Source organism: Phyllobates terribilis, unplaced genomic scaffold (genome assembly GCF_046119375.1).
Source record: "Phyllobates terribilis strain yellow unplaced genomic scaffold, ASM4611937v1 Scaffold_4__5_contigs__length_816908805, whole genome shotgun sequence".
NCBI classification, from domain to species: Eukaryota; Metazoa; Chordata; class Amphibia; order Anura; family Dendrobatidae; genus Phyllobates; species Phyllobates terribilis.
In genome coordinates, this window is record NW_027362764.1 from 162,155,102 (window position 1) to 162,181,796 (window position 26,695).

At 47.1% G+C, this 26,695-nt stretch overlaps 1 protein-coding gene across 2 annotated transcripts in view; it reads left to right on the forward strand.

Moving 5' to 3' along the window:
• The window catches only part of PALS2 (protein associated with LIN7 2, MAGUK p55 family member), a 170,369-nt gene that overhangs the window by 81,303 nt on the left and 62,371 nt on the right, over positions 1–26,695 (forward strand). For both annotated transcript variants that reach the window (XM_073677868.1, XM_073677869.1), the window contains exon 3: positions 23,290–23,442. In XM_073677868.1, coding sequence (XP_073533969.1) covers positions 23,290–23,442 — 153 coding nt within the window. The remainder of the gene's footprint in view (positions 1–23,289; positions 23,443–26,695) is intronic.

Here is a 26,695-nt window from a genome sequence, read left to right on the forward strand (position 1 = left end):
ACAAGTTTTTGAAGCTGCTGGTGCCTCCAACGTCCCACGAACAACAAGATGCAGGGTCCTTCAGAGGTTTGCAGCTGTGCATGCGCCATCCTGTCGACCTCCTCTATCCACTTCACACAAGCAGAAACGGCTCCAGTGGGCCAAACATTACATGAAGACTGATTTCAAAACTGTTTTGTTAACGGATGAGTGCCGTGCAGCGCTCGATGGTCCAGATGGATGGAGTGGAGGATGGCTGGTTGATGGACACCCCACGCAAACACGGCTACAGCGCCAACAAGGAGGCGGTGGAGTAATGTTTTGGGCTGGAATCATGGGGAGAGAGATTGTCGGCCCCTTTAGGATCCCTGAAGGCGCTAAAGATGAACTCCATAATGTATGTGGATTTTCTCAAACAGCACTTCCTGCCATGGTTCAAGAAGAAGAACCGTGTATTTCACAGCAAGATCATTTTTTTGCATGATAATGCCCCGTCTCATGCTGCACATAACACATCTGCATCTCTGGCTAATATGGGCATAAAAGGGGACAAACTTATGGTGTGACCCCCATGCTCCCCTGACCTCTACCCCATTCAGAACCTCTGGAGCATCATCAAAAGGAGTGTCTATGATAGCGGGAGGCAGTTCACATCTAAGCAACAGCTCTGGGAGGGTATTCTGTCCTCATGCAAAACAATTGAAGCAGAAACCATCCAAAACCTGACAAATTCAATGGACGAGAGAGTTCAGAAGCTCCTTTCGAACAAGGGGTCCTATGTGAAAATGTAACATCACCTAGAATAAAGTTTTGAGTTGAAAACTTTGATTTCAGTTTCTAACAACCTGCTAATGCTTATAATTTCAAAAATGACCATTTTTTTGGTCTTTATTAAAATGAAAAGGTTGATCGAAAAGTTTGGGGGATCTAAGAGTGTGGCAACCCAGTAGTCATGATTACTTCGAATTCTGACAATAGGAGGGTCATGTTGCAGGTAGTGCAGCAAGAAGGCACTTATGTGTCTTGCGCATCTCGGAGCCCCAAAATTATTTTCCGGGCTAGATGCAGCTAAAAATTATTAATTTTAAATCTGGTGGAGCTTAGTATAGATGGCCTAATAGGATCAGTGCTGCACACTGCTACAAAGCCCAAATTATTTTCCAGTCAAGATACAGATAAACATGATTAATAATTTTAAATCTGGTGGAGCTTATTATAGATGGCCTAATAGAATCCGTGCTGCACACTGCTACAAAGCCCAAATTATTTTCCTGCCAAGATACAGATAAACATGATTAGTAATTTGAAAGCTTAAAACGGTTGGTAGGGTGATTTTAACCAAACCTCAAGCTTTTACTCTCCCCAGGATGACACAGGGGTAGAAAAGTCGTTTCGGATCCATGATTTGTTCATCTTTATGAACGTGAGTCTGTCTACATTATCAGTGGAGAGCCGCGTGCGCTTATCTGTCAGCACACCACCAGCAGCGCTGAACACACGTTCAGACAGAACGCTGGCTGCGGGGCATGACAAGATCTCCAAGCCGTAAGTGGCTAGCTCTGGCCATTTATCCAGATTGGAAGCCCAAAAAGGGCAAGGGTCCAGTGACACAGTCATGGCTTCAATGTTTACTTGGAGATACTCCTGTACCATCGTCTCTAGGCGTTGACTATGTGTCAGACTTCTTGTCTCCTGTGGCCTTGCAAAGGATGGGCTAAAAAAGTGGTGAAATGATTCCGCAAAATTGATGTTACCAGCAGATACTGTGGTTCTGTTACGGTTTGAGTGCTGAACACTTGACGGTCCCACGGTTGGCAAGTTGGAACTGTGAGATTCACTACGTGCACCACTGGTGTTTTGTGGAAAAGCACATGTAAGATTCTGCAACAGTCTCTGCTGATACTCCTGCATGCGTGCATCCCTTTCTATGGCAGGAATACTTTCTGCAAATTTACTTTTGTACCGGGGATCTAACAGTGTGGCAACCCAGTAGTCAGGATTATTTCTAATTCTCACAATTCGAGGGTCATGTTGCAGGTAGTGCAGCAAGAAGGCACTCATGTGTGTTGCGCATCCAGGAGCACCAAGTCCCTGTTGTGTTGGTGGCGAGGTAACAATCATGCTTCCTTCCTCTGTCCTCTCCCCCCAACCTTGCACAACAGAAATGTGATCAAGGTCTCCCTCATCTGATGAGTCTTCCATCAGTTCGTCCTCCACTTCTTCCTGGGCTCCTGCACCTTCCTCACTAGTTTGGCTGCTACCATGCGCCCTGGTAAAACCATCTCCCCCACCCTCACATGCCTGCCGCCTTGGTGCTGCCGACCGTCTGGACCTTGCAGATGTTAGCCCTTCCGCATACAACTCCTCCTCCTCTACTTCCTCCACCTCCTCTTGTGCCAGCACCTGACTCCGAATTCTGTTTAACATGTGCTCCAGCATGTAAATCACCGGAATAGTCATGCTGATAATGGCATCGTCAGCACTAAACATCTTCGTCGCCATTTGAAAACTGTGCAGAAGGGTGCATAGGTCCCTGATCTGAGACCACTCCTCCAGCGTGATTTGCCCCACCTCTAGATCTCGTTGGCCCAGGCTATACGTCAGAGCGTATTGCACCAGGGCTTGTCGGTGCTGCCACAGTCGCTGCAACATGTGCAGAGTTGAATTCCACCGGGTAGGCACATCGCATTTTAGCCGGTGAAGTGGCAGGCCCAACAACTTCTGTAGAGATGTAAGTCGCTGAGCTGCGGGATGCGAACGGCGGAAGTGAGCACACAGCGACCGTGCCCTCTGCAGAAGGCCATCTAGTCTGGGATAGTGGGCTAAAAATTGCTGGACAACCAGGTTCAACACGTGAGCCATACAAGGCACGTGTGTGACATTGCCCCGGCGAAGGGCCGCACCCAGGTTTGCAGCATTGTCACACACGGCCTTCCCTGGTTTCAGGTCCAGTGGAGACAACCATTCATGAAATTGGTTCTCCAGAGCTGACCACAACTCCTCAGCTGTGTGACTCACATTTCCCAGACATTTCAAAGTAAAAACCGCCTGATGACGTTGAGCCCTACTGCCAGCATAGTAAGGACCTGTGCAGGATCCCTTCTGCGCAGTTAGAAAGCTTGTGGCATGACCAGACAGGCTTTGGGTGCAGGTGGAAGATCGAGAGGAGGTTGAGGAGGCAGAAGCAGTGGAGGAACTTTGACATAAAGAGGATGGACGCACAACTCGTGGGGACGGCAAGACTTGGACAGCAGCCCCTTGTCCTGCTGTCACCATAGTTACCCAGTGCCCAGTCAGCGACATGTAACGCCCCTGTCCATGCCTACTCGTCCAAGTGTCTGTGGTGAAATGCACCCTGTCACACACAGAGTTCCTCAAAGAAGCGGTGATGTTGTGTGCGACATGCTGGTGGAGCGCAGGCACACCTTTCTTTGAGAAGTAGTGCCGACTGGGCATCTGGTACTGGGGCACTGCGACGGACATAAGGTCTCGAAAATCCTCTGTGTCCACCAGGCGGAAAGGCAGCATTTCTGTAGCCAAGAGCTTGCAGATGGTGAAATTCAACCTCTTAGCTTTCTCATGGCTAGGAGGAAATGGTCTTTTACTTGTCCACATCTGAGGGACCGAGGGCTGGCTATTGTGCTTAGACGGGGTTGATAAGGGTGTCCCCGGCAAACTGCCGGTCTGTGAGGAAGATGCAGGCGGACATGTTAGGTTGCCTTGATCCAAAGGTGGTGCTATCGATGTCGGACAGCGCTCAACACCAGCTGGTGTTACCACCTCCAAAGAAAATGATGACCTGCCAATCACGCTGGCTGTTGCGGGTAAAGAGGTGGCAGGTCTGCGCCCCAAAACAGGTGTGACTGCTGTCCCCCCAGTCACAGAGGATGAAGAGGCCGCGGATGCACAAGATATGGCAGACGGTGGTTGGCCCGGCCGGCTAGGCCGCATTGTAGCACACTGAGCTTCCCACTGCAACTTATGCTTCATGTCCATGTGCAGGTTCATGCATGAAGTACTCAAACTATGTATTTTTTGGCCTCTACTTAGCTTTTGCTGACAAATGTTACAGATAACACGAGTTGGGTCATCTTTATCGATCTGAAAAAATGCCCAGGCTATGCAAGGCTTAGCACCCATGCGACCTGAAGAGCCAACACGACTTGTGGTGAGAGGCAGAGTTGTGTTTGAGGATGCAGTTGTTGACGTGCTTCCAGTACTACGTCTCTGTCCAGGAAGGCGCAACCTGACCTCGTCGTCACTAGCATCTTCCTCCACCTCCTCTGCTGACCTCATCTCTTGGCTGACTGTGGGTTGACAGTAAGTGGGATCTCCAACCTCATCATCATCACCCTGTGCGTTATCACACCCGTCGTCCTCAGAGCCAACCTGTTCCTGCCCTGACAAAAAACTAAAGTTGTCGCTCCAATCAGGTATTTGAGTCTGATCATAGTCTTCCTCATTGTCTCCACCAACAGGAGTTAGTTTGGGAATGAGGGTCTACATTATGGTCAGAACCTTCTGTGTCTGGTCCTGGATCCGACTCATAAAGATTCTGGGCATCAGTGCAGATCATTTCCTCGTCTGGATTCACAGAAGCCCTGGAGTCGACCTCTGATTCCCAGGCTATAGTATGAGTAAACAGCTCTGCAGACTCAACCATCTGTTCTACCTCATACTCAGACGGGCAGCTGGAGATTTGGGAGCTTTGAGGAAGCAAGTGCGATTGGGGTGACACCTTTGAGGACTGGAGTATTTGTGATGTTGAAGTTGATGTGGAGGAGAGCCCACTTAAAGGAGCACTTGATATCCGTTGAAGCACCTGCTGTTTTTGTGCCTCATCTGGAATTTGTAGCGATTGGCGTGGCCGTAAGAAAGGGATCTTATCACATTGTCCGCTAAAAGAAGTAGACATTTTAGTTTGGCTGGAAGATGGTCTTTCTTCTGCAGATGTTACTGTTGCTTTAACACCTACCCCACGGACACAACCTTTTTTCCCCTTCCCAACACGCCTATTCCCCTTTCCACCAGCAGCAGGCCTTTTTCCACTCATTTTGGTGGTTAACTAATTCACAACTCTGGAGTTGTTTGCACAAAAAAACAATGGATGGTAACCGAGCAGAGCTGAGTGGCCAAACTGTGGTATTAAGCCAAAACTATTGGCTGGGTTAGATGCAGAAAAAAATTATATTCAATTTGCAACCTGATGGAGGTCAGTATAGATGGACTAATAGAACAAGTCCCACACACAGCTAGAAGCCCAAATATTTTTTCAGAGGTAGATGCAGAAAAAATTTGTATTCAGTTTGCAACCTGATGGAGGTCAGTATAGATGGACTAATAGAACAAGTCCTACACACAGCTAGAAGGCCAAATATTTTTTCAGAGCTAGATGCAGACAAAAAATTATTTTTAATTTGCAACCTGATGGAGGTCAGTATAGATGGACTAATAGAACAAGTCCCACACACAGCTAGAAGCCCAAATATTTTTTCAGAGGTAGATGCAGAAAAATATTATATTCAATTTGCAACCTGATGGAGGTCAGTATAGATGGACTAATAGAATGAGGCTATGCCCAAAAGATTTTACTTCACTAGGTGCAGTAAAAAAATTGGTATTCTATACACAGGTGGTATATCTTGCAACACAGATAGGCTACTCCACTGACTAACACACTCTGCAATAGGCCAAAAAGGATTAGCTTTGCTAGATTCAGCCAAATGCTGTGAAAAAAACTTGCACAGCACTGGCACAGACCTGCCTGGCAAAAACTGATAGGAACTGATGTAACCTAGTCCTGAAAAGGACTCCAATTACAATTAGTCTTTACTCCCACAATCTATCTATTTAAGAGCACAGACCTGCCTGATAAAAGTCGTAGGAAATGCTGTAACTTAGTCCTTAAAAGGACTGCAATCACAACTATTCCCTACTCCCAAGCTATCTGTAGATTTGTGCGAAAATTGGCTTGAAATTAACAAGGTATAGCGCACACAGCAACAGCGGTGCCGTCTAACACGCAGCTGCAGCAGTGAGAAAATGGTGGCGACGGGGAAAATGGCTTGGTCTTATAGGGCAAGGACATGTGACATACACTGCCAATGACACATGCCCTTGCTTGTGTGAAAAAAAGCACTTCGCTCCGTGTGTGCGCTGCTGATAGGCTGACAGATTGCACCTCCCCACTGTAAATGCGGGAAAGAGAAAAAAAAATGGAGATCTTCATTATTCCTGCAGAGATCCATCCCCTGCCCCTCCCCCCACCCCGCTGTACACTCAAACTGCGTATTAACATTAATTTTCATCATTACTGAGAAAAAATCCAGTTATGATTTTGGTGCACGAACAGTTATCGAACATAACCTCGAACAGCCGAATTTTTCTCAAATCGTTCATGTTCGCCGAACGGCTCGAACACCGCCCAAAACAGCTCGAATTTGAGATTGGCGAACAGTTCGAGTCGAACAACTCTCATCTCTAGTCCTAAAGTGGCCCCGTCCGGAGGGGTTGAAGGCGATACAGCGATTCCTGGGCTTCGTTAATTACTATCGTCTCTTCATTCCACACTTCTCGTCTCGGACTGCTCCCATATCTGCGCTCACCCGTAAGGGAGCAAATCCCAAGGTATGGCCACCCGAAGCTGAGGAGGCCTTCCTTTCCCTGAAGCAAGCCTTCTCCTCTGCCCCTGTGCTGCACCGTCCAGACTGCAACAAACAATTCTACCTGGAGGTTGATTCTTCCTCCTCTGGAGCCGGAGCGGTGCTCACCCAAAAGTCTTCATCCTGGAGAATGGTAACCTGCAGCATTTTCTCCAAAATCTTCTCCTCCGAGCGCAATTACTCCATAGGAGACCGAGAATTGTTAGCCTTCAAATTGGCGCTGGAGGAGTGGCGCTATCTACTTGAAGGGGCTCTATACCCGGTGATCATCTACACAGATCACAAAAATCTGGCATATCTCCAAAATGCCCAGAGACTTAATCCACGTCAGGCCCGGTGGTCTTTGTTTATTGCCCGCTTCGATTTCATCCTTCATTTCCGCCCGGCGGACAAGAATGTCAAAGCTGATGCCTTGTCCCGATCCTTCCTGTCCTCCGATCAAGAGGAGGAGCCTATGCACATTATCGACCCCTCCAAGGTGATGAATGTGGCCCCCTTGGATTTGACTCGTCTTCCACCCGGCAAGGCGTTCGTAGCAGTTCCTGACCGTGAGAAGGTTCTTCGCTGGGGTCATTCTTCTAAACTAGCTGGCCATGCCGGCCAAAAGAAGACCTTCCTGCTCATTTCCCGGCATTACTGGTGGTCTACCCTGCATAAGGATGTGGTAGACTTCGTCTCTGCCTGTTCATCTTGTGGCCGCAACAAAGTTCCCAGACACTTACCAGCCGGTCATCTCCTGCCGCTTCCCATACCTGTTGCCCCGTGGCAACACATCGCTATGGACTTCATTACCGAACTCCCTGTTTCTGCCTTGTGTACTGTCATTTGGGTGGTCGCGGACCGCTTTTCTAAAATGGCCCACTTCATTCCCCTGCCTGGTCTCCCATCTGCACCTGAGCTGGCTAAGGACTTTATCCGCCATATCTTCCGTCTCCATGGCCTACCCCTCCACATCGTGTCGGATCGAGGGGTTCAGTTCCCCTCACGCTTCTGGAGAGCCACATATAAACTGCTGGATGTCACCCTGGATTTCTCCTCCGCTTACCACCCTCAGTCCAATGGTCAAGTGGAGCGGATCAATCAGATCCTTACCAGCTACCTCCGGCACTTTGTTAATGCCCATCATTCTGATTGGGTGGACCTCCTTCCTTGGGCCGAATTCACTTATAATAACCACAAGAGCGAATTCTCTTCCAAGTCCCCGTTCTTTATTGTCTATGGCCAACACCCCCGGATTCCATTTCCCGTCTCTGCTTCTGTGGACAACCCTGCCACGGAGTCTCTTGTCAGCAAGTTTTCTACCATTTGGGAGAGTACTAGGTCCGCACTGCAGTCCTCCGAGCGGATGAAGAGATATGCTGATAAGAGACGTCTGGATCCGCCTCAATTCCGTCCGGGAGACAAAGTTTGGCTCTCCTCCAAACATGTGCGGCTCAAGATACCCTCCTACAAGTTAGGTCCTCGCTTCATCGGCCCTTTCGAAATCCTCAAGCAAATTAATCCAGTGGCCTACAAGTTAAAACTCCCGGCCACCTTACGGATTCCCAACTCCTTCCACGTATCTCTCCTCAAACCCGTTGTGTTTAACTCTTTTTCCAACAATCCAGGTACTTCCCCTGCTCCGGTTTCCGCTGAGGACGTCTTTGAGGTAGAGAGTATTCTGGCCACTAAGAGGTTAAGAGGGAGAACTTTTTTTCTGGTGTATTGGAAGGGGTTTGGCCCTGAAGAGAGAACTTGGGAACCCAGGGAGAACATCCACGCCCCGCTTCTTGAGAAATTTCTCTCTGGCCTAAAAAAGGGGGGCCTAAAGGGGGGGGTACTGTAGCATTGACGTCTCTGCCCACTGCTAGGCAGAGACGCCGTCCCTCACCTTCCGCTCCTGGCGCAGCGTCCTCCTGCGCTGCCCTCCTCGCTGCTGCCGGCGCGCGCTCCTTCTCTGGCTCTGTGCTTAGGGCGCGCGCACGCTCCCCCTCCCTTAAAGGGACCGCGCGCCGTCCTAAGGAGTCCCCAGCCAATGGCCGGAGGACCTCCCATATATAAAGCACCTCCTCCAAAATGGAGGTGCCCGAGCAAAGTTGTTGCACAGTTTCTGATCTCTGCTTCAGCCCTCCGGTCCCGCTGCTAGCCTGACTCCTCGTCCTGCCTGCCAGCCTGTTATCTGCCCGTTACCTGCCGAGCTTGCCAGTCTGCTCACCTGGAGCGCTCACCTGTTACCTGCCCGTTACCTGCCCTGTCTGCCAGTCCGTTCACCTGGGAGCATCCGCCTGTTACCTGCCCTGTCTGTCTGTCCACTCACCTGGGAGCATCCGTCTGTTACCTGTAGAGTCCGTCTGCCCGCTCACCTGGGAGCTCTCACCTGTTACCTGCTGTGTCTGTCATGCCGCTCACCTGGGAGCACCCGCCTGTTACCTGCTGTGTCCGTCAGCCTGCTCACCTGGGAGCGCCCGCCTGTTTCCTGCCAGCCTGCCTGGAGGCTCTGCCGTCACTTGCTGTGACCACCTGCCTGGTAAACCTAGAGACCACTACCTGCTCTGCTGTCACGTACCGTGACCACCTGTCAGCTACCAGAGACTTCTGCCTGCTTGCCGTGTCCATCCGTCATACTGGTCAGTCCCAGCCATCTGACCCGTGGGAGCCACCTGCTCTCTTACAAGGTCGTCCCCAGAGTAGCACCTGGTCCCTCAGCCTGGATCCTCCCTGGTCACGGTGTCGTTTGCTGCCGTCCGACCAGGGTCGGTTCGGGTTGCTACTTAGTCACGCCCCTCTGGGTCCCTCCTTGCACCTCGGCACAGAGGTTCCACCACCCGGACCCGTAACAGGAACGGGCGGGCCAGTCCATAGCTTCAATGCCTTCATCTTGCAGGAACTGCTGACACACTCCAGCCACATGAGGTCTGGCATTGTCCTGCATTAGGAGGAACCCAGGGCCAACCGCACCAGCATATGGTCTCACAAGGGGTCTGAGGATCTCCTCTCGGTACCTAATGGCAGTCAGGCTACCTCTGACGAGCACATGGAGGGCTGTGCGGCCCTCCAAAGAAATTCCACCCCACACCATTACTGACCCACTACCAAACCGGTCATGCTGAAGGATGTTGCAAGCAGCAGATCGCTCTCCACGGCGTCTCCAGACTCTGTCACATCTGTCACATGTGCTCAGTGTGAACCTGCTTTCATCTGTGAAGCGCACAGGGCGCCAGTGGCGACTTTGCCAATCTTGGTGTTCTGTGGCAAATGCCAAGCGTCCTGCACGGTGTTGGGCTGTGAGCACAACCCCCATCTGTGGACGTCGGGCCCTCGTACCACCGTCATGAAGTCGGTTTCTAACCGTTTGTGCAGACACGTGCACTTTTGTGGCCTGCTGGAGGTCATTTTACAGGGCTCTGGCAGTGCTCCTCCTGTTCCTCCTTGCACAAAAGAGGAGGTAATGGTCCTGCTGCTGGTTTGTTGCACTCCTATGGCTCCCTCCACATCTCCTAGTATCTGCTCCATGCTCTGGATACTGTGCTGACAGACTCCGTGACCAAAACAGCCGAAACTGATGAGAGCAGAGAAATGGTCTGTGGTCACCACCTGCAGAACCGCTCCTTTATAGAGGGTATCTTGCTAATTGCCTAGCATTTGTACCAGTTGTCTGTTCCATTTGCACAACAGCAGGAGAAATTGATTCACAGTCAGTGTTGGTTCATAACTGGACAGGTAGATTTCACAGAAGTGTTATTGACTTGGAGTTACATTGTGTTGTTAAAGTGTTCCCTTTATTTTTTTGAGCAGTGTGTATATATAGACAGGTAGGTAGGTAGATGGATATATATATCTCTATCTATCTCACCATTTCTCTCTATTATATATAATCGATTTATTTTTTTCTTTCCACACAGAGTGTGCATATATCTTTATTTTATTTGCGTATATGTATATATCATTTATACGCATGAATTGTTTGCACTATATATCCCACCAGCAACATATTTTTCAGAATATGTTTTTCAGAAAAGTGTGCGTATGACCTGCAATTAATTTGACTTTCTAGAACGAAGGATGCACAATTGTTTGATTTCATTCGCAGAGTGCATTTTCCAGCAAATATAATGGAGTTTTATTCATCTTCTGATTTGGCTTGGCAGGAGAGGCGGATGTTGAGCTTCAGACAGCACTTTATCATGTTTATAGGAGCCTGAAACCTGACTTCTCTCCGTTGGCAGTCCATGTGGCCATTGTTGGACTTGTTACACACCATGTTCCTTGCCTAGGTGTTTTGCACGTCCCTTCTCCTTCATTGACTATAGACGACGTAGTAGAGCTGTGTTTTCAGTCTGTTCTGCTTGTGCCGCTTTTAGATAAAGCATCTTATGGTGACTTGAAGCTCAAGTTACAGACTCCTTCGATTTCCCTCTAGGAGTAATGCATACTGTACGTGATGGGGCAGTAAGTGTCTAGTAATTATAGAAGTTACACAATGTGCGATTCCCATTACACTACAGTCATATGTATCTAAGTGAATATGATGTAGAAAAAGATCTATAGTTTAGTAGTTATTATACGAGTGAACCTCTTATCTCGGAATAAACTTCCATAGGGCTTGCAATTGTATATAATACAGGGATTAGCGTGAGAGAAGCTGTGTACAGGAGGCACAGAACCTGAGCTTGGAAAAGAGGGACAGAGGTTATTATTTCTTAGTTTTAAGTGGGCATAAAACCCAACAGATGGGAAGAGAAAGAGCCTTGTTGGCTTTGTGCACATGCAGTTTTTTTGCAATATTTTTGAAGCAGAATTTTCAAGGTTTTGAGGAGTATTTTGAGAGTGTTTGCTCCAAAACCTCCTTTAAAAACATACCCTTATAATGGAATGTTACCAGAATCTTTCAAGCTGCCTGCTGTTGTAACCTATTCAGCAATTGGACAGTGGTCTTGTTTTGCTTTTCCTTGAAATGCTGCTGTGTCCCATTATGTTGCTATATTGATCCCCCTTTAGTGGGGGAGGGGATATTACCTAACTCTTGTGCTATAATGCTGCTATTTAAAGTGGTTGTCCTGTTTAAAATACAAGTCTCTCTATGTGACTGTAGACTTGTGAAATCCTCACATCACATGCACTGCGCGCTTTAAGGATTCTCTGGTGCCACATTCCCACTAAACTGTTTCTGGCCTCACTCAATACACTTGCATTGAGTGATGGGTCGCACCTATCTAATCGTAATGTGTCTGGGGGTATGCATATCGCATACTTGTGTTCATACGATTGCCTTTCCCGGCTTCAGCACTGGAGGATCCTCCGTGTGCGCAATGTAACGATACACAAGACTTGTAGTTTTGCATCGGACAACCCCTTTAACTTCTGGTCATCCTAAGCTTCTTGCCAGTGGGAGAGATGCCAACCTGTTGGGTGTCTTCAATCCACTTGCTCAACAACTAGGCCTGTAGGCACAGGTACACGCAAAGCCTGAAATATAAAATGTCAGCTTTTAGTCTCTTGGGGTAAAATGTTGATGGGTGTAGGGTTTTTTTATGTGCAACTTTTTCTCTCCAGAAACTGCGTACAAGCCAATGAGCTAAGGCAAAAGAAAGTTTCTTCTAGTTTTTCTTGGCCTACTTGAACAGTAACCAGCTTTGTTGTATCCGATTTCTAAGTGTATAGTGACTGTATGGCACAGTGCATCAGGGAAGGCCCCCGTACACATTTCACTTTGAAGGGATCGGCCGACCACTTCATGTGTGGAGGGCCTCCCGACAAATGTTATGGGAAGAGTATAAGCATTGAGCAGTATGAGTTTATTCTTCAAATCCTTTTCTGAATATAAAATGCTGCCTGTGTAAGATGAAACATCAATACAAAGAGGAATTTCTCTAAATTGTATAAAACTGAACAATACTTAGATTTTTCTAGTGCAAGGCAAAAGAAGACCACCTGCTGTGGATAAAGCGTTCCCATTGTATTATCGCCCTCCTAGACTGAATCATTTCATACATAAATCTGCAGTGGGAAGCATTTCACATACAAAGCACAAACCAGTAAATGCTGTGACTATGGTGTACGTACAATAAACTATTAATGCCAAAATGTTTTAGTTTATTTTTATCTTTTTATTCAATTACAGCACATTTTGTAAAATGGTTATCAGATTCCCATTTTTAATCCCCTCCCCCTTACCTCTTATTGCCCATTCACCAAAGTTTTTTTTTTTTTTTACTGATCACTTTCCCATCTACTTTAATGGGATTTATTATTATTACCAAGCCAGTAGTTTATACACCCCCTGACACCACAAACTCAAAATCTCACAACTTGATAGGTATTTCCATGTGGTCGTGGGAAAAAAACTCCAAACCCCACCTGTTTTTAGCCATTTCCCACGCATTTTTAATTTTGGAAAAAAGAGATTTATTTTCTCCAGAGTTTGGTACCTAAGGCACGTCTTGTATTTCCTGGAAGCTCACTATATTTCACCTTTGGGATTTATATATTTCCCAGTATCTCGTGTCTGCTCCCTCCATGGATTCTGGAAAGCGTTACATTCATCTCTTCCAGGTTTGTCATTCTCAAATTTACCCAAATTTTGTGAAGAGTTTATACACGCGCGTCTCCTTATCTAATAATCGTGTAAGCACGCGGGTCTCCAGTGTCTCATGGACGTAACATTTTCTGGAACCATTATTCTCAAATAGATACTGGTCTACTCTTCTGACTCACGTTGGAGCACTGCGCCATACAGACATGTTGTGGGCCCAGAGGTTGATAATCCAGAACTGTATGAACTGTACCAGATCCATGTGTTTGGACCCATTATAACCAATTCTTCATTATCCTCATTGTACTGGGTGTAGTGGCTCCCTCACAACACGGTCATCTATTACATGCCCCTTGAGGCTGATGGAGGAAATCCTTACAGCTCACTTGGCCCATGCCATATGGGTACATGTTCGTAGATGCAGCCACTACCCAGCTTTGTACCATTGCTTAGGGACTGGTGTAAAGCCTAGGACCTTGCATTTTCTTCCTTCTTCCATGAGCCCAAACTTTATTTTTCTGTCAATTATAGACTTGGCAGGGCATGACATAATTTGTTTTTCAATGTAATGTATTGAAAAACATGGCAAAAATTCCAACTGGATGGAACCTTGAAAAATAGAAATGCAATTCCTCCACTTGTGTTTGTATTTTGTTTTTACGGCGTTCAATGTTCAGTAAAAATGACCCAAAAAACATGATTCTCCAGGTCAGTACGGCATTGCCAAACTTTTTTTTATTTTATTTTTCTATTTAAGTGGTGAAGAAAAATTTCAGAACTTTGTGTCACCAAAGACCTGTACCACATTTTTTTATTTCTGTTGATGGAGCCTAATTTTTCGATGGCTTGTTTTTTGCACAGTGAGCTGATATACATGTATGTGTTTATTTTTACGGGGTTTGCGGTTTTTACTCTAGGGGTCAATAAAGTTCATATCTTGATAGACTCAAATAATGTAAGTATATCCTGGGGTGTTAGTGAGAATATGTAATTTGTTGTGGGACATTTGTATTGAACTATTTGGGGAGGTATTGGGGGGGGGGGGGGTTCCTCTTGCGGTGTAAATATCCAAGATGTTATATTCTTGGTCAGTGATGATCACCGTGAGTTGTGGTTTTATATGGTTGGTACATTCTGATACATTCCACACTCATATGTATGATAACTAGTGTTGAGCGATACCTTCCGATATCGGGAAATATCGGATCGGATTGGATCGGACCGATACCGAAAAAGTATCGGATATCGCCGATTCCGATACCGGAAACCAATGCAAGTCAATGGGACATAAATATCGGAATTAAAATAAACCCTTTCTTTCCTTGTAGGTTATTTCTACATGAAGGAAAACAACTAAGAATAATGTAGAATGTATTGGGGGAGGTGGGGGAGACAATAAAGGCATAGAGGTTTAGCCCAGTCAAATGGAATAGCAGGAATTAATATTTTTTTATTATGTTCTGAGTTACGGAAATATTAACTATGTTAAGTATTTTTATATTTTGTCAGATATTTGTTTCACTACTTCCATGCTCTTCACCTTCTTTTTTACTTCTCCCACACTTTCTCCTTCATCATCCTCAGCATCTTTTTCATCCACTTCTTCTTCACCTTCTTCTTCTTCACCTTCTTCGTATTATTCTTTTTTTTACATTCTTCATATTCTACTTCTTCATCTTCTTCATATTCTTCTTCTTCATCATATTCTTATTTGTGACAGGCATTCCTGTAGTTGTTATCTATAAAAGGTTGGACATTACACCTTTCGTTCTGCCCGTCACAAAAGATTTACAACAGGATTTGTCCGCGTTCAGTTTGGCCTGCAGCAGCAGGTCTTTTCCAGGGGCACCACGAGGAGGAACGGACTCACCCCCATACACTGCTTAGTCATCTTCTGCTTATAATTTAGATATTATCTTTTGCTCTGATTTTTAGTCTTATGCTTAATGTTCTTCCGCTTTTTGTTCTGCAGCTTCTTGTATTTCTGCTTCTTGGTTTTCTGTCTCTTGTTTTTCTGTATCTTGGTGCTTGTCTTCTCTTTGTCTTCTTGGTCAACTTCTTCAGGGTCATCTTCTTGGTCTTCTTCGGGGTGGTCTTCAGGGTCGTCGTCTTCGGGGGTCCTCGTCTTCGGGGTCCTCGTCTTCTTCGGGTTGGTCTTCTGGGTCCTCGTCTTCGGGGTCCTCGTCTTCTTCGGGGTGGTCTTCAGGGTCCTCGTCTTCTTCGGGGTGGTCTTCAGGGTCCTCGTCTTCTTCGGGGTGGTCTTCAGGGTCCTCGTCTTCAGGGTCATTGTCTTCGGGGTCCTCGTCTTCTTAGGGTTGGTCTTCAGGGTCCTCGTCTTCAGGGTCCTCGTCAGGGAGATCCAGAGTGATTACCAAGAACCATTTCAAAAAGCTTGAACTTGGAAATGTAGCAGAAGGTACAAGAAAGCTGAGGAACTACCGAGGACCAGCTGACGGTACTGGAACCCGGATGGATAGCAGAAGGTACAAGAGCCAATGGAACTACCGAGGACCAGCTGATGTTATTGGAACTCGGTTACTAAGCAGGAGGTACCTGTGCCAGAAAGCACTACCAAGGACCAGCAGACGTTGGTGGAACTTGGATACCGAGAAGGAGGCACCTAATCCAAAGGCACTGCCGAGAACCAGCTGACGGTACTGGAACCCGGATGGGTAGCAGAAGGTACAAGAGCCAATGGAACTACCGAGGACCAGCTGATGTTACTGGAACCCGGATGGGTAGCAGAAGGTACAAGAGCCAATGGAACTACCGAGGACCAGCTGATGTTACTGGAACTCGGTTACTAAGCAGGAGGTACCTGTGCCAGAAAGCACTACCAAGGACCAGCAGACGTTGGTGGAACTTGGATACCGAGAAGGAGGCACCTAATCCAAAGGCACTGCCGAGAACCAGCTGACGGTACTGGAACCCGGATGGGTAGCAGAAGGTACCCATGTAAAAAAAAAGTTCAAGGCCGCGAGCCGGCCGCAGTTACCAAAACCCACAGTCCTACAGAGGGTGCTTGTCCTATTGGCACTATGGAACCAGCCTTCATTGCCAGATCCCGCAGCCCACATAGGAGTCACCTAAACTGCAGGCACCATAGAGTCGGCTAACCCGACCGCAACACGACAGGACAACGCATTGGAGGCAAAGTGACGTTGACACTACCCGGAAACAGCTGGCGTGCTGGAACCAGGCTGGGCAGGAGGGAGTACCCGTGCCAAAGACACTGCCGAGAACCAGCTGACGGTACTGGAACCCGGATGGGTAGCAGAAGATACAAGAGCAAATGGAACTACCGAGGACCAGCTGATGTTACTGGAACCCGGATGGGTAGCAGAAGGTACAAGAGCCAATGGAACTACCGAGGACCAGCTGATGTTACTGGAACTCGGTTACTAAGCAGGAGGTACCTGTGCCAGAAAGCACTACCAAGGACCAGCAGACGTTGGTGGAACTTGGATACCGAGAAGGAGGCACCTAATCCAAAGGCACTGCCGAGAACCAGCTGACGGTACTGGAACCCGGATGGGTAGCAGAAGGTACCCATGTAAAAAAAAAGTTCAAGGCCGCGAGCCGGCCGCAGTTACCAAAACCCACAGTCCTACAGAGGGTGCTTGTCCTATTGGCACTATGGAACCAGCCTTCATTGCCAGATCCCGCAGCCCACATAGGAGTCACCTAAACTGCAGGCACCATAGAGTCGGCTAACCCGACCGCAACACGACAGGACAACGCATTGGAGGCAAAGTGACGTTGACACTACCCGGAAACAGCTGGCGTGCTGGAACCAGGCTGGGCAGGAGGGAGTACCCGTGCCAAAGACACTGCCGAGAACCAGCTGACGGTACTGGAACCCGGATGGGTAGCAGAAGGTACAAGAGCCAATGGAACTGCCGAGAACCAGCTGGCGGTGCTGGAGCCCAGGGTAAATACTAAAAACAGAAGAGCCAGAGGTGTATTTGGAGGAGGTTTTAAATCCGTACTACAGTGGATGTGGACAAAGCAGGAGAATTTGCCGGACACACAGCTGGGGATCAGCTGACGTTACTGAATCCCAATAACACTGGAGCAAGCGTTGACTGTGCAGACGGCACTTCTGAGCAGCAACTAGCGGTATTGGAGCCCAGGGTAAATACTAAAAACGGAGGAGCCAGAGGTGTAATTGGAGCAAGTTTTAAATAAGTAGCACAGTGAATATGGACAGAGCAGGAGAAATTGCCGTGAACACAGCAGGGGAACAGCTGACGTTACCGAACCCCAATAACACCGCAGCAAGTGTTGACTGTGCAGACGGCACTTCCGAGCGCCAACTGGCGGTGCTGGAGCCCAGGGATAAGAATGAAAACAGAGGAGCCAGAGGTGTAATTGGAGCAACTTTAAAATCTGTAGTAGTGAGAATGTGGACAGAGCAGGAGAAATTGCCGTCCGCACAGCAGGGGAACAGCTGACGTTACTGAACCCCAATAACATGGTAGCAAGTGTTGACTGTGCAGACAGCACTTCCGAGCGCCAACTGGCGGTGCTGGAGCCCAGGGATAAGAATGAAAACAGAGGAGCCAGAGGTGTAATTGGAGCAACTTTAAAATCTGTAGTAGTGAGAATGTGGACAGAGCAGGAGAAATTGCCGTCCGCACAGCAGGGGAACAGCTGACGTTACTGAACCCCAATAACACGGCAGCAAGTGTTGACTGTGCAGACAGCACTTCCGAGCGCCAACTGGCGGTGTTGGAGCCCAGGGTAAATACTAAAAACGGAGGAGCCAGAGGTGTAATTGGAGCAAGTTTTAAATAAGTAGCACAGTGAATATGGACAGAGCAGGAGAAATTGCCGTGAACACAGCAGGGGAACAGCTGACGTTACCGAACCCCAATAACACCGCAGCAAGTGTTGACTGTGCAGACGGCACTTCCGAGCGCCAACTGGCGGTGCTGGAGCCCAGGGATAAGAATGAAAACAGAGGAGCCAGAGGTGTAATTGGAGCAACTTTAAAATCTGTAGTAGTGAGAATGTGGACAGAGCAGGAGAAATTGCCGTCCGCACAGCAGGGGAACAGCTGACGTTACTGAACCCCAATAACATGGTAGCAAGTGTTGACTGTGCAGACAGCACTTCCGAGCGCCAACTGGCGGTGCTGGAGCCCAGGGATAAGAATGAAAACAGAGGAGCCAGAGGAGTAATTGGAGCAACTTTAAAATGTGTAGTACAGTGGATGTGGACAAATCAGGAGAAATTGCCGTCCGCACAGCAGGAGAACAGCTGACGTTACTGAACCCCAATAACACGGCAGCAAGTGTTGACTGTGCAGACGGCACTTCCGAGCGCCAACTGGCGGTGTTGGAGCTCAGGGATTACAGTTCAGGTGGTAGAAACATGAACAGAACAGGAGACCTGGATACTGTTGCCAACCAATTATTTATTCTGGAAGAGGACTGGCAAATTCATGAGAGATCCAGGCCTTGTTCATTTTGAGAAAAGTAAGCCGGTCAACGTTATCGGAGGATAGTCGCATGCGACGGTCTGTTAGTACACCACCTGCGGCACTAAAGACGCGTTCCGATAATACACTAGCAGCAGGGCAAGCTAGCACCTCCAGTGCATACTGACTAAGCTCTGGCCATGTATCCAGCTTACAGACCCAAAACTTGAAGGGAGAAGAGCCGTCTGGGAGTACACTAAGAGGGCAAGACATGTAGTCTGTCACCATCTGACGGAAACGTTGCCTCCTGCTGACTGGAGCTGTCTGTGATGGTGTAGACATTTGTGGCGGCGGGGACACAAAACTTTGCCACATTTCGGCCATACTGGTCTTGCCTTGTGCTGAGGCGCTGCTTCTGCTCCCTCTTTGTGCAGAGCTTCCTCCACTGCCTCGACGCACTGAGCTGCTTTGTAAAGCACTAGCAGCACTGCTCTCGGTTGGAATGGAGAACATGATGGAATGCACCAGTGCGTCTTGGTACTCCCGCATTTTACGCTCCCGGTTCAATGGTGTTATGAGGCTTTGTAAGTTGTCCCGGTAGCGAGGATCTAGGAGGGTGGACACCCAATAATCAGCCGTGTTGAGAATGTGGGCGATGCGGCGGTCGTTTCTGAGGCACTGCAGCATGAAATCAACCATGTGCTGCAGACTGCCAACTGGCCAAGAAACGCTGTCCCCTGCTTGAGGCGTGATCTCTGCCTGCTCTGCATCACCCCACCCTCGCTCTAGATACTGACTACTAGAGCATTGTGTACCTCCCTCCTCTGGACAGATGTCTTCCTCATCCATTGACTCCTCCTCATCCTCCTCACAAAGTGTCCCCTGCCTAGGCCTTTGTGAGGAACCACGTTGCGCAGACTGTAGAGAAGCAGATGGCATTTGTGACTCCTCATCCTCCACCTCTTCCAAAACCTCGTCCCTTAGTGCTTGCAGTGTTTTTTCAAGCAGGCAGATAAGGGGGATAGTCATGCTGACTAGTGCATCATCTGCACTCGCCATCCGCGTGGAATAATCGAAGGCACGCAAAACGTGGCAAATGTCCTTCATAGAGGCCCACTCAGTGGTGGTGAAGTGTGAACGGCGCGCACTGCGACTTGTTTGCGCCTGCTGCAGCTGGTACTCCATTACTGCTGCCTGCTGCTCACACAACCTCTCCAACATATGTAACGTTGAATTCCACCTGGTGGGTAGGTCACATATGATGCGATGTTCCGGAAGACGTAATCGGCGCTGCAGAGCTGCAATGCGTGATCTTGCATTGCTGGAACGCCGCAAGTGAGCGCACTCTATGCGGACCTTGTGAAGCAGTGCATCAAGATCCGGATAGTCCCTCAAAAAACTCTGCACGACCAAGTTGAGCACATGTGCCAGACATGGGATGTGAGTGAGGTTGCCTAGGCCCAGAGCTGCCACCAGATTTCGGCCATTGTCACACACTACCATGCCTGGCTGGAGATTCGCTGGCACAAACCACACGTCACTCTGCTGCTTGATGGCATTCCAGAGCTCCTGCGCTGTGTGGCTTCGATTCCCCAAAGAAATTAATTTTAATACGGCCTGTTGACGTTTGGCCACGGCTGTGCTCATATCGGTCATCATAACAGGTAACCGTTCACGGGTCGATGTGGAGGTAGACCGTGACGGCTCCTGCAGCGCTGATTCAGAGGAACTGGAGTATGAGGAGGAGTCAATGTGTACAGACTGGATTCCTGCAATCCTTGGAGTTGGCAGAACACGTACAGCGCCACTCTCAAGATCTGTACCCGGCTCCACAACATTTACCCAATGGGCAGTGAGGGAAAGGTATCGTCCCTGTCCATGCTTACTGGTCCACGCATCAGTGGTCAGGTGGACCTTGCTACTGACGGCGTTTTGTAGCGCATGTTTAATTTTTCCCTCCACATGATGTTGCAGGGCAGGGACGGCTTGCCTGCTGAAATAAAAGCGGCTGGGCACGTTGTATTGTGGGACTGCCAATGCCATAAAGTTACGGAATGTGTCAGTCTCCACCAGCCTGAATGATAGCATTTCAAGGGCCAGTAGTTTAGCAATGCCAGCATTCAGAGCCTGTGCTCGGGGGTGGTTTGCCGAGTATGGGCGCCTTTTCTCCCATGCCTGTGCTAACGATGGCTGTAGACTGGCCTGGGAGTGTGAGGATGACTGGGAAAGTGGTGCTGTGGGTGGAATTACACTGTGTCTCTGTACAACAGTGCCAGAGATTCTTCCATGGCGATCCTGTGAGGAAGCCGAACCAGCTGTGTGTGAGCTGGAGGAAGAGGCTACAACACGAGCTGAAGAGGTGGTAGGTGGCGCTGTAGGTTGGCCTAGGTCTTCAGTGTGTTTGTGTAACTCCACCACGTGCTTGGTCCGCACATGTTTCCACATATTTGTGGTATTGAGGTTGCTGACACTTTTCCCTCTTTTCACCTTCTGATTACACAGCTTGCATTTGACAAAGCAAATGTCATCTGCAACTGTGTCAAAAAAGGACCAGGCACTGCAAGTCTTGGGAGCGCCCGCTTTGGATTTTGGAAGAGCCATGCTCCTAATGGGTGCTGAAGTGGAGGCTACAGGCAACCAAGTCTGCCCCCTCCCTCTCCCTCCTTTTTGGGCCGTTCGGGGAATCTCTTCCTCAGAGCTGCTCCCACCACCTTCCTGTCCCTCACGCCATGATGGGTCAAGGACCTCATCATCTACACCACCCTCTTCAAACAACTGCTTCTCCTGGGTAGTCTCGACAGCACAGTACGCACCAGAAAGTGGCACCTGAGTCTCATCATCAGATGCGTACTGAGGTGTGCTGCTGACCATAGGCACTGGCCCACCCGCCTCTTCAGATTCAGAGAGACAAAACGGTTGCGCATCACTGCATACTACCTCTTCTTCAAATTCTCGAATTCTGCTTGGCTGGCCCCCTCTTTCCAAGCCAAGAGATTCAGAGAACAGAAGTAGAGATGGCTCCTGTCCAGGGCTCTCTGACTGCCTGGGCAATTTGGCAGGTGGTGAAGAGACAGATGGGTGCTCTTCAGTGCTCAGGACCTGAGAGGATCTGGAACTAATTGAAGTCGATGCGTTAGCTGCCATCCATCCGACAACGGCTTCAATTTGGTCCTCGCGCAGCAGTGGGGTACGGCTAGCTCCTACAAAGCTGCGCATAAAGGACTGTTCCCTGGTAAAACTGGGGGATGCTGAGTCACTGGTGCCCGCAGCAGGCACAGAATCCCCACGTCCTCTCCCTGCAGGCACAGAATCCTCACGTCCTCTCCCTGCAGAAACTCCACGCCCACGACCACGACCACATGCCTTACTCCCTGCCTTCTTCATCTTGGTAGACTGATAAAGATGGGCAGAAAAGTACTAAGGGCTTAGTGTGCTTATTCCTGAACAGCTGCTAACAGGTATAAGAAACACTAATTTTATAAAGTGTGGACTAGACTTTAATATGAGCTAATGTGGCCTACACAACTGTAAAGTGGAGTGTTTGGTGAACTTTATTTAGGTTTTTTTTGTCACAAAAAGACACTGGATGTGCCTAAAGATGTAATAACGATAGTATCACAAACTTTTTGTAGCTATTACAATGTAGGAAGGTAACCTACAATGCAATAGATGAGGCTGCAAAAAATAGGCTAATACTAATCTGGCTGGGGCTGCAGGGCCCAATGCTGCAGAAAGGCTCCTCTATCTACTCCTATATAGTGTGTTTGGAATCAATTTAGCTGAATATGGATGGAACCACCACACTAATAGGAGATATCAGGAAAAATTATGAATTGGCAATAAAGGACAATGTATGAGGCAGTGACACACACTGAGTGCACTACAACCAGACGGGGTTGAAGCACACACTACAGGGTGAGCTGCACTCACACACCAGACCTTGCAGACAGCGGTGAACAGTACAGATGCAGAGCACTGTGCACTAGTGCTGCAAGACGGAAAAAAATTTCTCTATCTACTCCTATATAGTGTGTTTGGAACCAATTTAGCTGAATACAGATGGAACCACCACACTAATAGGAGACATCAGGAAAAATTATGAATTGGCAAAAAAGGACAATGTATGAGGCAGTGACACACACTGAGTGCACTACAACCAGACTTGGCTGAAGCACACACTACAGGGTGAGCTGCACTCACACACACAGACCTTGCAGACAGCGGTGAACAGCACAGGGAACTGTGCACTAGCGCTGCAAGGCACAGTGATTTAGAAAGTAGCTTGGGTAAAGCAGTATAGAGCAAATAGGTAGCTAAAACTGTCCCTCAGAACAACAGCGTCCTATCCCTAACTGAATTCACAGCAGAGTGAGCTCAAAATGGCGGCGGTGGCTTTTATAGTGCATCATGACATCATTTCAGCAGCCAATCACAGCCATGCCATTAGTTAAGATGCCTACATGCCTAACAGGATGTGCCCACACTTCTTAGGATCCTCATTGGCTGAATAAAATGAAAATGTCTCATTGCATTATGGGAACTTCCGATTCCGGTATACGATATTGCAATAGTATCGGAATTAAGTATCGGAATTCCGATACCGCGAATATCGGCCGATACCCGATATTTCAGTATCGGAATGCTCAACACTAATGATAACTCCTCATTGTCCCTCTATGTACTGTTTAGTCTTTTACTTTCTCTTTGTATTGCAGGCACATGAACGCCTAGAAGACACAAAGCTAGAAGCAGTTGGTGACAATAATGTTGAACTAGTGCATGAAATTCTTGAGGATATTAGTCCATTAGCACACCAAGATAAAAATGTTGAAGAACTTGTTGGAATTCTTAAAGAGCCCCATTTTCAGGTATGGATGGATAAGTGTCGGTAGATACATTTCATGGGTCAATAACTTTCCGGCTATTAATTTGAGATGCATGAATAGTCTACTGTGGTACCTCAATGAGGGAGTTCTAGAAATGTCACTGTGATCTAAGAGATGTAAAATAAAAACCGCGTTCTACTGATCTGTGGGCGATATCATAACAATTGCATCCTTGCCTCTTTCCTAGAGGTAGGGGGACCCAACACACCCATGATTTTTAATAAAGAATTATGGCAGTACATAATTTTCCCTGCAATGGCACCAGCAGGAGAAATTAACATTTGAAGACAGTTGTCCCATGAATTTCAGATGTTTTCTTGGCTTCTGAATTTTGGGGATGCCCTGTAAATCAACTTATTTCATGAATCTTCTAACAGAAGGATTGTGTAAAATGCACAACACCCATTAAGATGAGCCTTACACCCATAGAAGGCTATAGACATGTACAGGTTCTTCTCACTAAATTAGAATATCATCAAAAAGTTAATTTACTTTAGTTCTTCAATACAAAAAGTGAAACTCCTATATTATATAGAGTCGTTACAAACAGAGTGATCTATTTCAAGTATTTATTTCTGTTAATGTTGATGATTATGGCTTACAGCCAATGAAAACACAAGTCATTATCTCAGTAAATGAGAATAATTAACAAAAAACACCTGCAAAGACTTCCTACCCATTTAAAAAGGTCCCTTAATCTGTTTCAGTAGGCTCCACCATCATGGGAAGACTGCTGACTTGACAGATGTCCAGAAGGCAGTCATTGACTCACTTCACAAGGAGGGTAAGCCACAAAAGGTCATTGCTAAAGAAGCTGGCTGTTCACAGAGTGCTGTATCCAAGCATATTAATGGAAAGTTGGTAGAAAAAGGTGCACAAGCAACCGGGATAACTGTAGACTTGAAAGGATTGTTAAGAAAAGGCCATTCAAAAATTTGGGGGATATTCACAAGGAGTGGACTGCTGCTGGAGTCATTGCTTCAAGAGCCACCACACATAAACGTATCCAGGACATGGGCTACAAGTGTGGCATTCCTTGTGTCAAGCCACTCACGACCAACAGAAGCGTCTTACCTGGGCCAAGGAGAAAAAGACCTGGACTGTTGCTCAGTGGTCCAAGGTGTTGTTTTCAGATGAAAGTAAATTTTGCATTTCATTTAGGAATCAAGGTCCCAGAGTCTGGAGGAAGAGTGGAGAGGCCACAATCCAAGCTGCTTGAGGTCTAGTGTGAAGTTTCCATAATCAGTGTTTGAGGAGCCATGTCATCTGCTGGTGTAGGTCCACTGTGTTTATCAAGATCAAAGTCAGCGCAGCCGTCTACCAGGAAATTTTAGAGCACTTCATGCTTCCCTCTGCCGACAAGCTTTTTGGAGATGGAAATTTCATTTTCCAGCAGGACTTGGCCCCTGTCCACACTACCAAAAGTACCAATACCTGGTTTAAAAACAACAGTATCACTGTGCTTGATTGGCCAGCAAACTCGCCTGAAATTAACCCCATAGAGAATCTATGGGGTATTGTCAAGAGGAAGATGAGACACCAGACCCAACAATGCAGACGAGCTGAAGGCTGCTATCAAAGCAACCTGGGCTTCCATAACACCTCAGCAGTGCCACAGGCTGATCGCCTCCATGCCACACTGCATTGATGCAGTAATTGATGCAGAAGGAGCCCGGACCAAGTATTGAGTGCATTTACTGAACATACATTTCAGTAGGCCAACATTTCGGATTTTAAAAACATTTTTCAAGCTGTTATTAAGTATTCTAATTTACTGAGATAATGACTTGTGTTTTGATTGGCTGTAAGCCATAATCATCAACAGTAACAGAAATAAACACTTGAAATAGATCACTCTGTTTGTAATGACTTTCACTTTTTGTATTGAAATAAATTAACTTTTTGATGATATTCTAATTTAGTGAGAAGCACTTGTATTTCTAGCTTATATTTGGATCCTGCACCTGCAAATTTGATATGCTGCAAATTTAAGCAGAGCACTGCATAGAAACCAGTGTTGCTTTTCCAGCACCTGTGTAGGCAGAGTAATTTAAAGATTAATTTTTTATTCTATTGTTTAGACAAATTGTCTGGTCACAGTTTGATTATCGTTCCTTAGGATAGGTCATAATTATTAGGTCAGACAAAGGTCCGACACCCGGCACCCTCACCAATTTAGCTGTTTGGTACAGTGGTTGCCGGATGGAAACATTGAACAGAGCTGTGATGCATAGCTCCATCCATTGTGTAGTGCCCACTGCAGAGTACTGCAGATCCGCTCTTGGTCAAGAGGAACTGTTCTTCAGTACCCTGTAGAAGCCACTACAGATTGAATGGATGAGGATCAACAAACACAACCCAACTGCAATTTTTTTAACCAGTTCAGAACTGGACCAATTTATCCTGCTCTCAACCAGGTAAATTTAGCTTCTTTTTTACCACATACACACTTTTAATGGTTCTTTAAAAAATGTTACTGTTTAGATATTAATTTTTTCATTTTTTGCCTTTTTTTCCACACTACCTTGGGCTGATATAAAAAAAAATTTATATATAAAAATATATTTATTTTTTATATCTTTCAGATAAAAATATCAAGAAAATTAGGAAATGTGTGTCTATCATGTATTTTATGTTTTGGAGTTTTTTGTTCTTTTGGAGTCTTTTAATGACCACTAAGAAAACAACATAAATTGTGTTCCCCTTCCCTTAGACATTTTTATTTATTGCATACATTTTTTTTCGAAGTCCAGCAATTTGGACTTTTTGGAACTTCAGTTTTGCAGTGTCTTTTTAGTTTTCTTTTAATTTTTTTAGATTCCTTTATTTTACACATTATGCCTTCCATAAGGTCTTAAGACCTTTTGAGAGGCATTTTAATAATATTTTTATTGCTGATTTCCTCTGTAATTGAGGCTATTTTATTAGCCCCAACTACAGTGTAAATTCAGCTTCCTGTCTGCCCAACCATGCTGTGTGGGTTTCCTAGGATCTAGCATCTCCTGTTCCTTTTCACTCCCAGAGATCACATGATAGTTGGGTTCAGGAGAGGAAGCATTTATAGTCCTTCCTTACCTGTATACACAGCGATGGTTCAGCACATAGAGCTATCAGGAAGACCGAGATCTCTCCCGGTCTTCTGTGGGGAGTCTGGCTGTGTCTGACAGGCAGATCCCCGCTCCCACAGCTGCACAATCTCCTGCAAGCTGCTCTGCATTGTCATTTTAGAATGTCA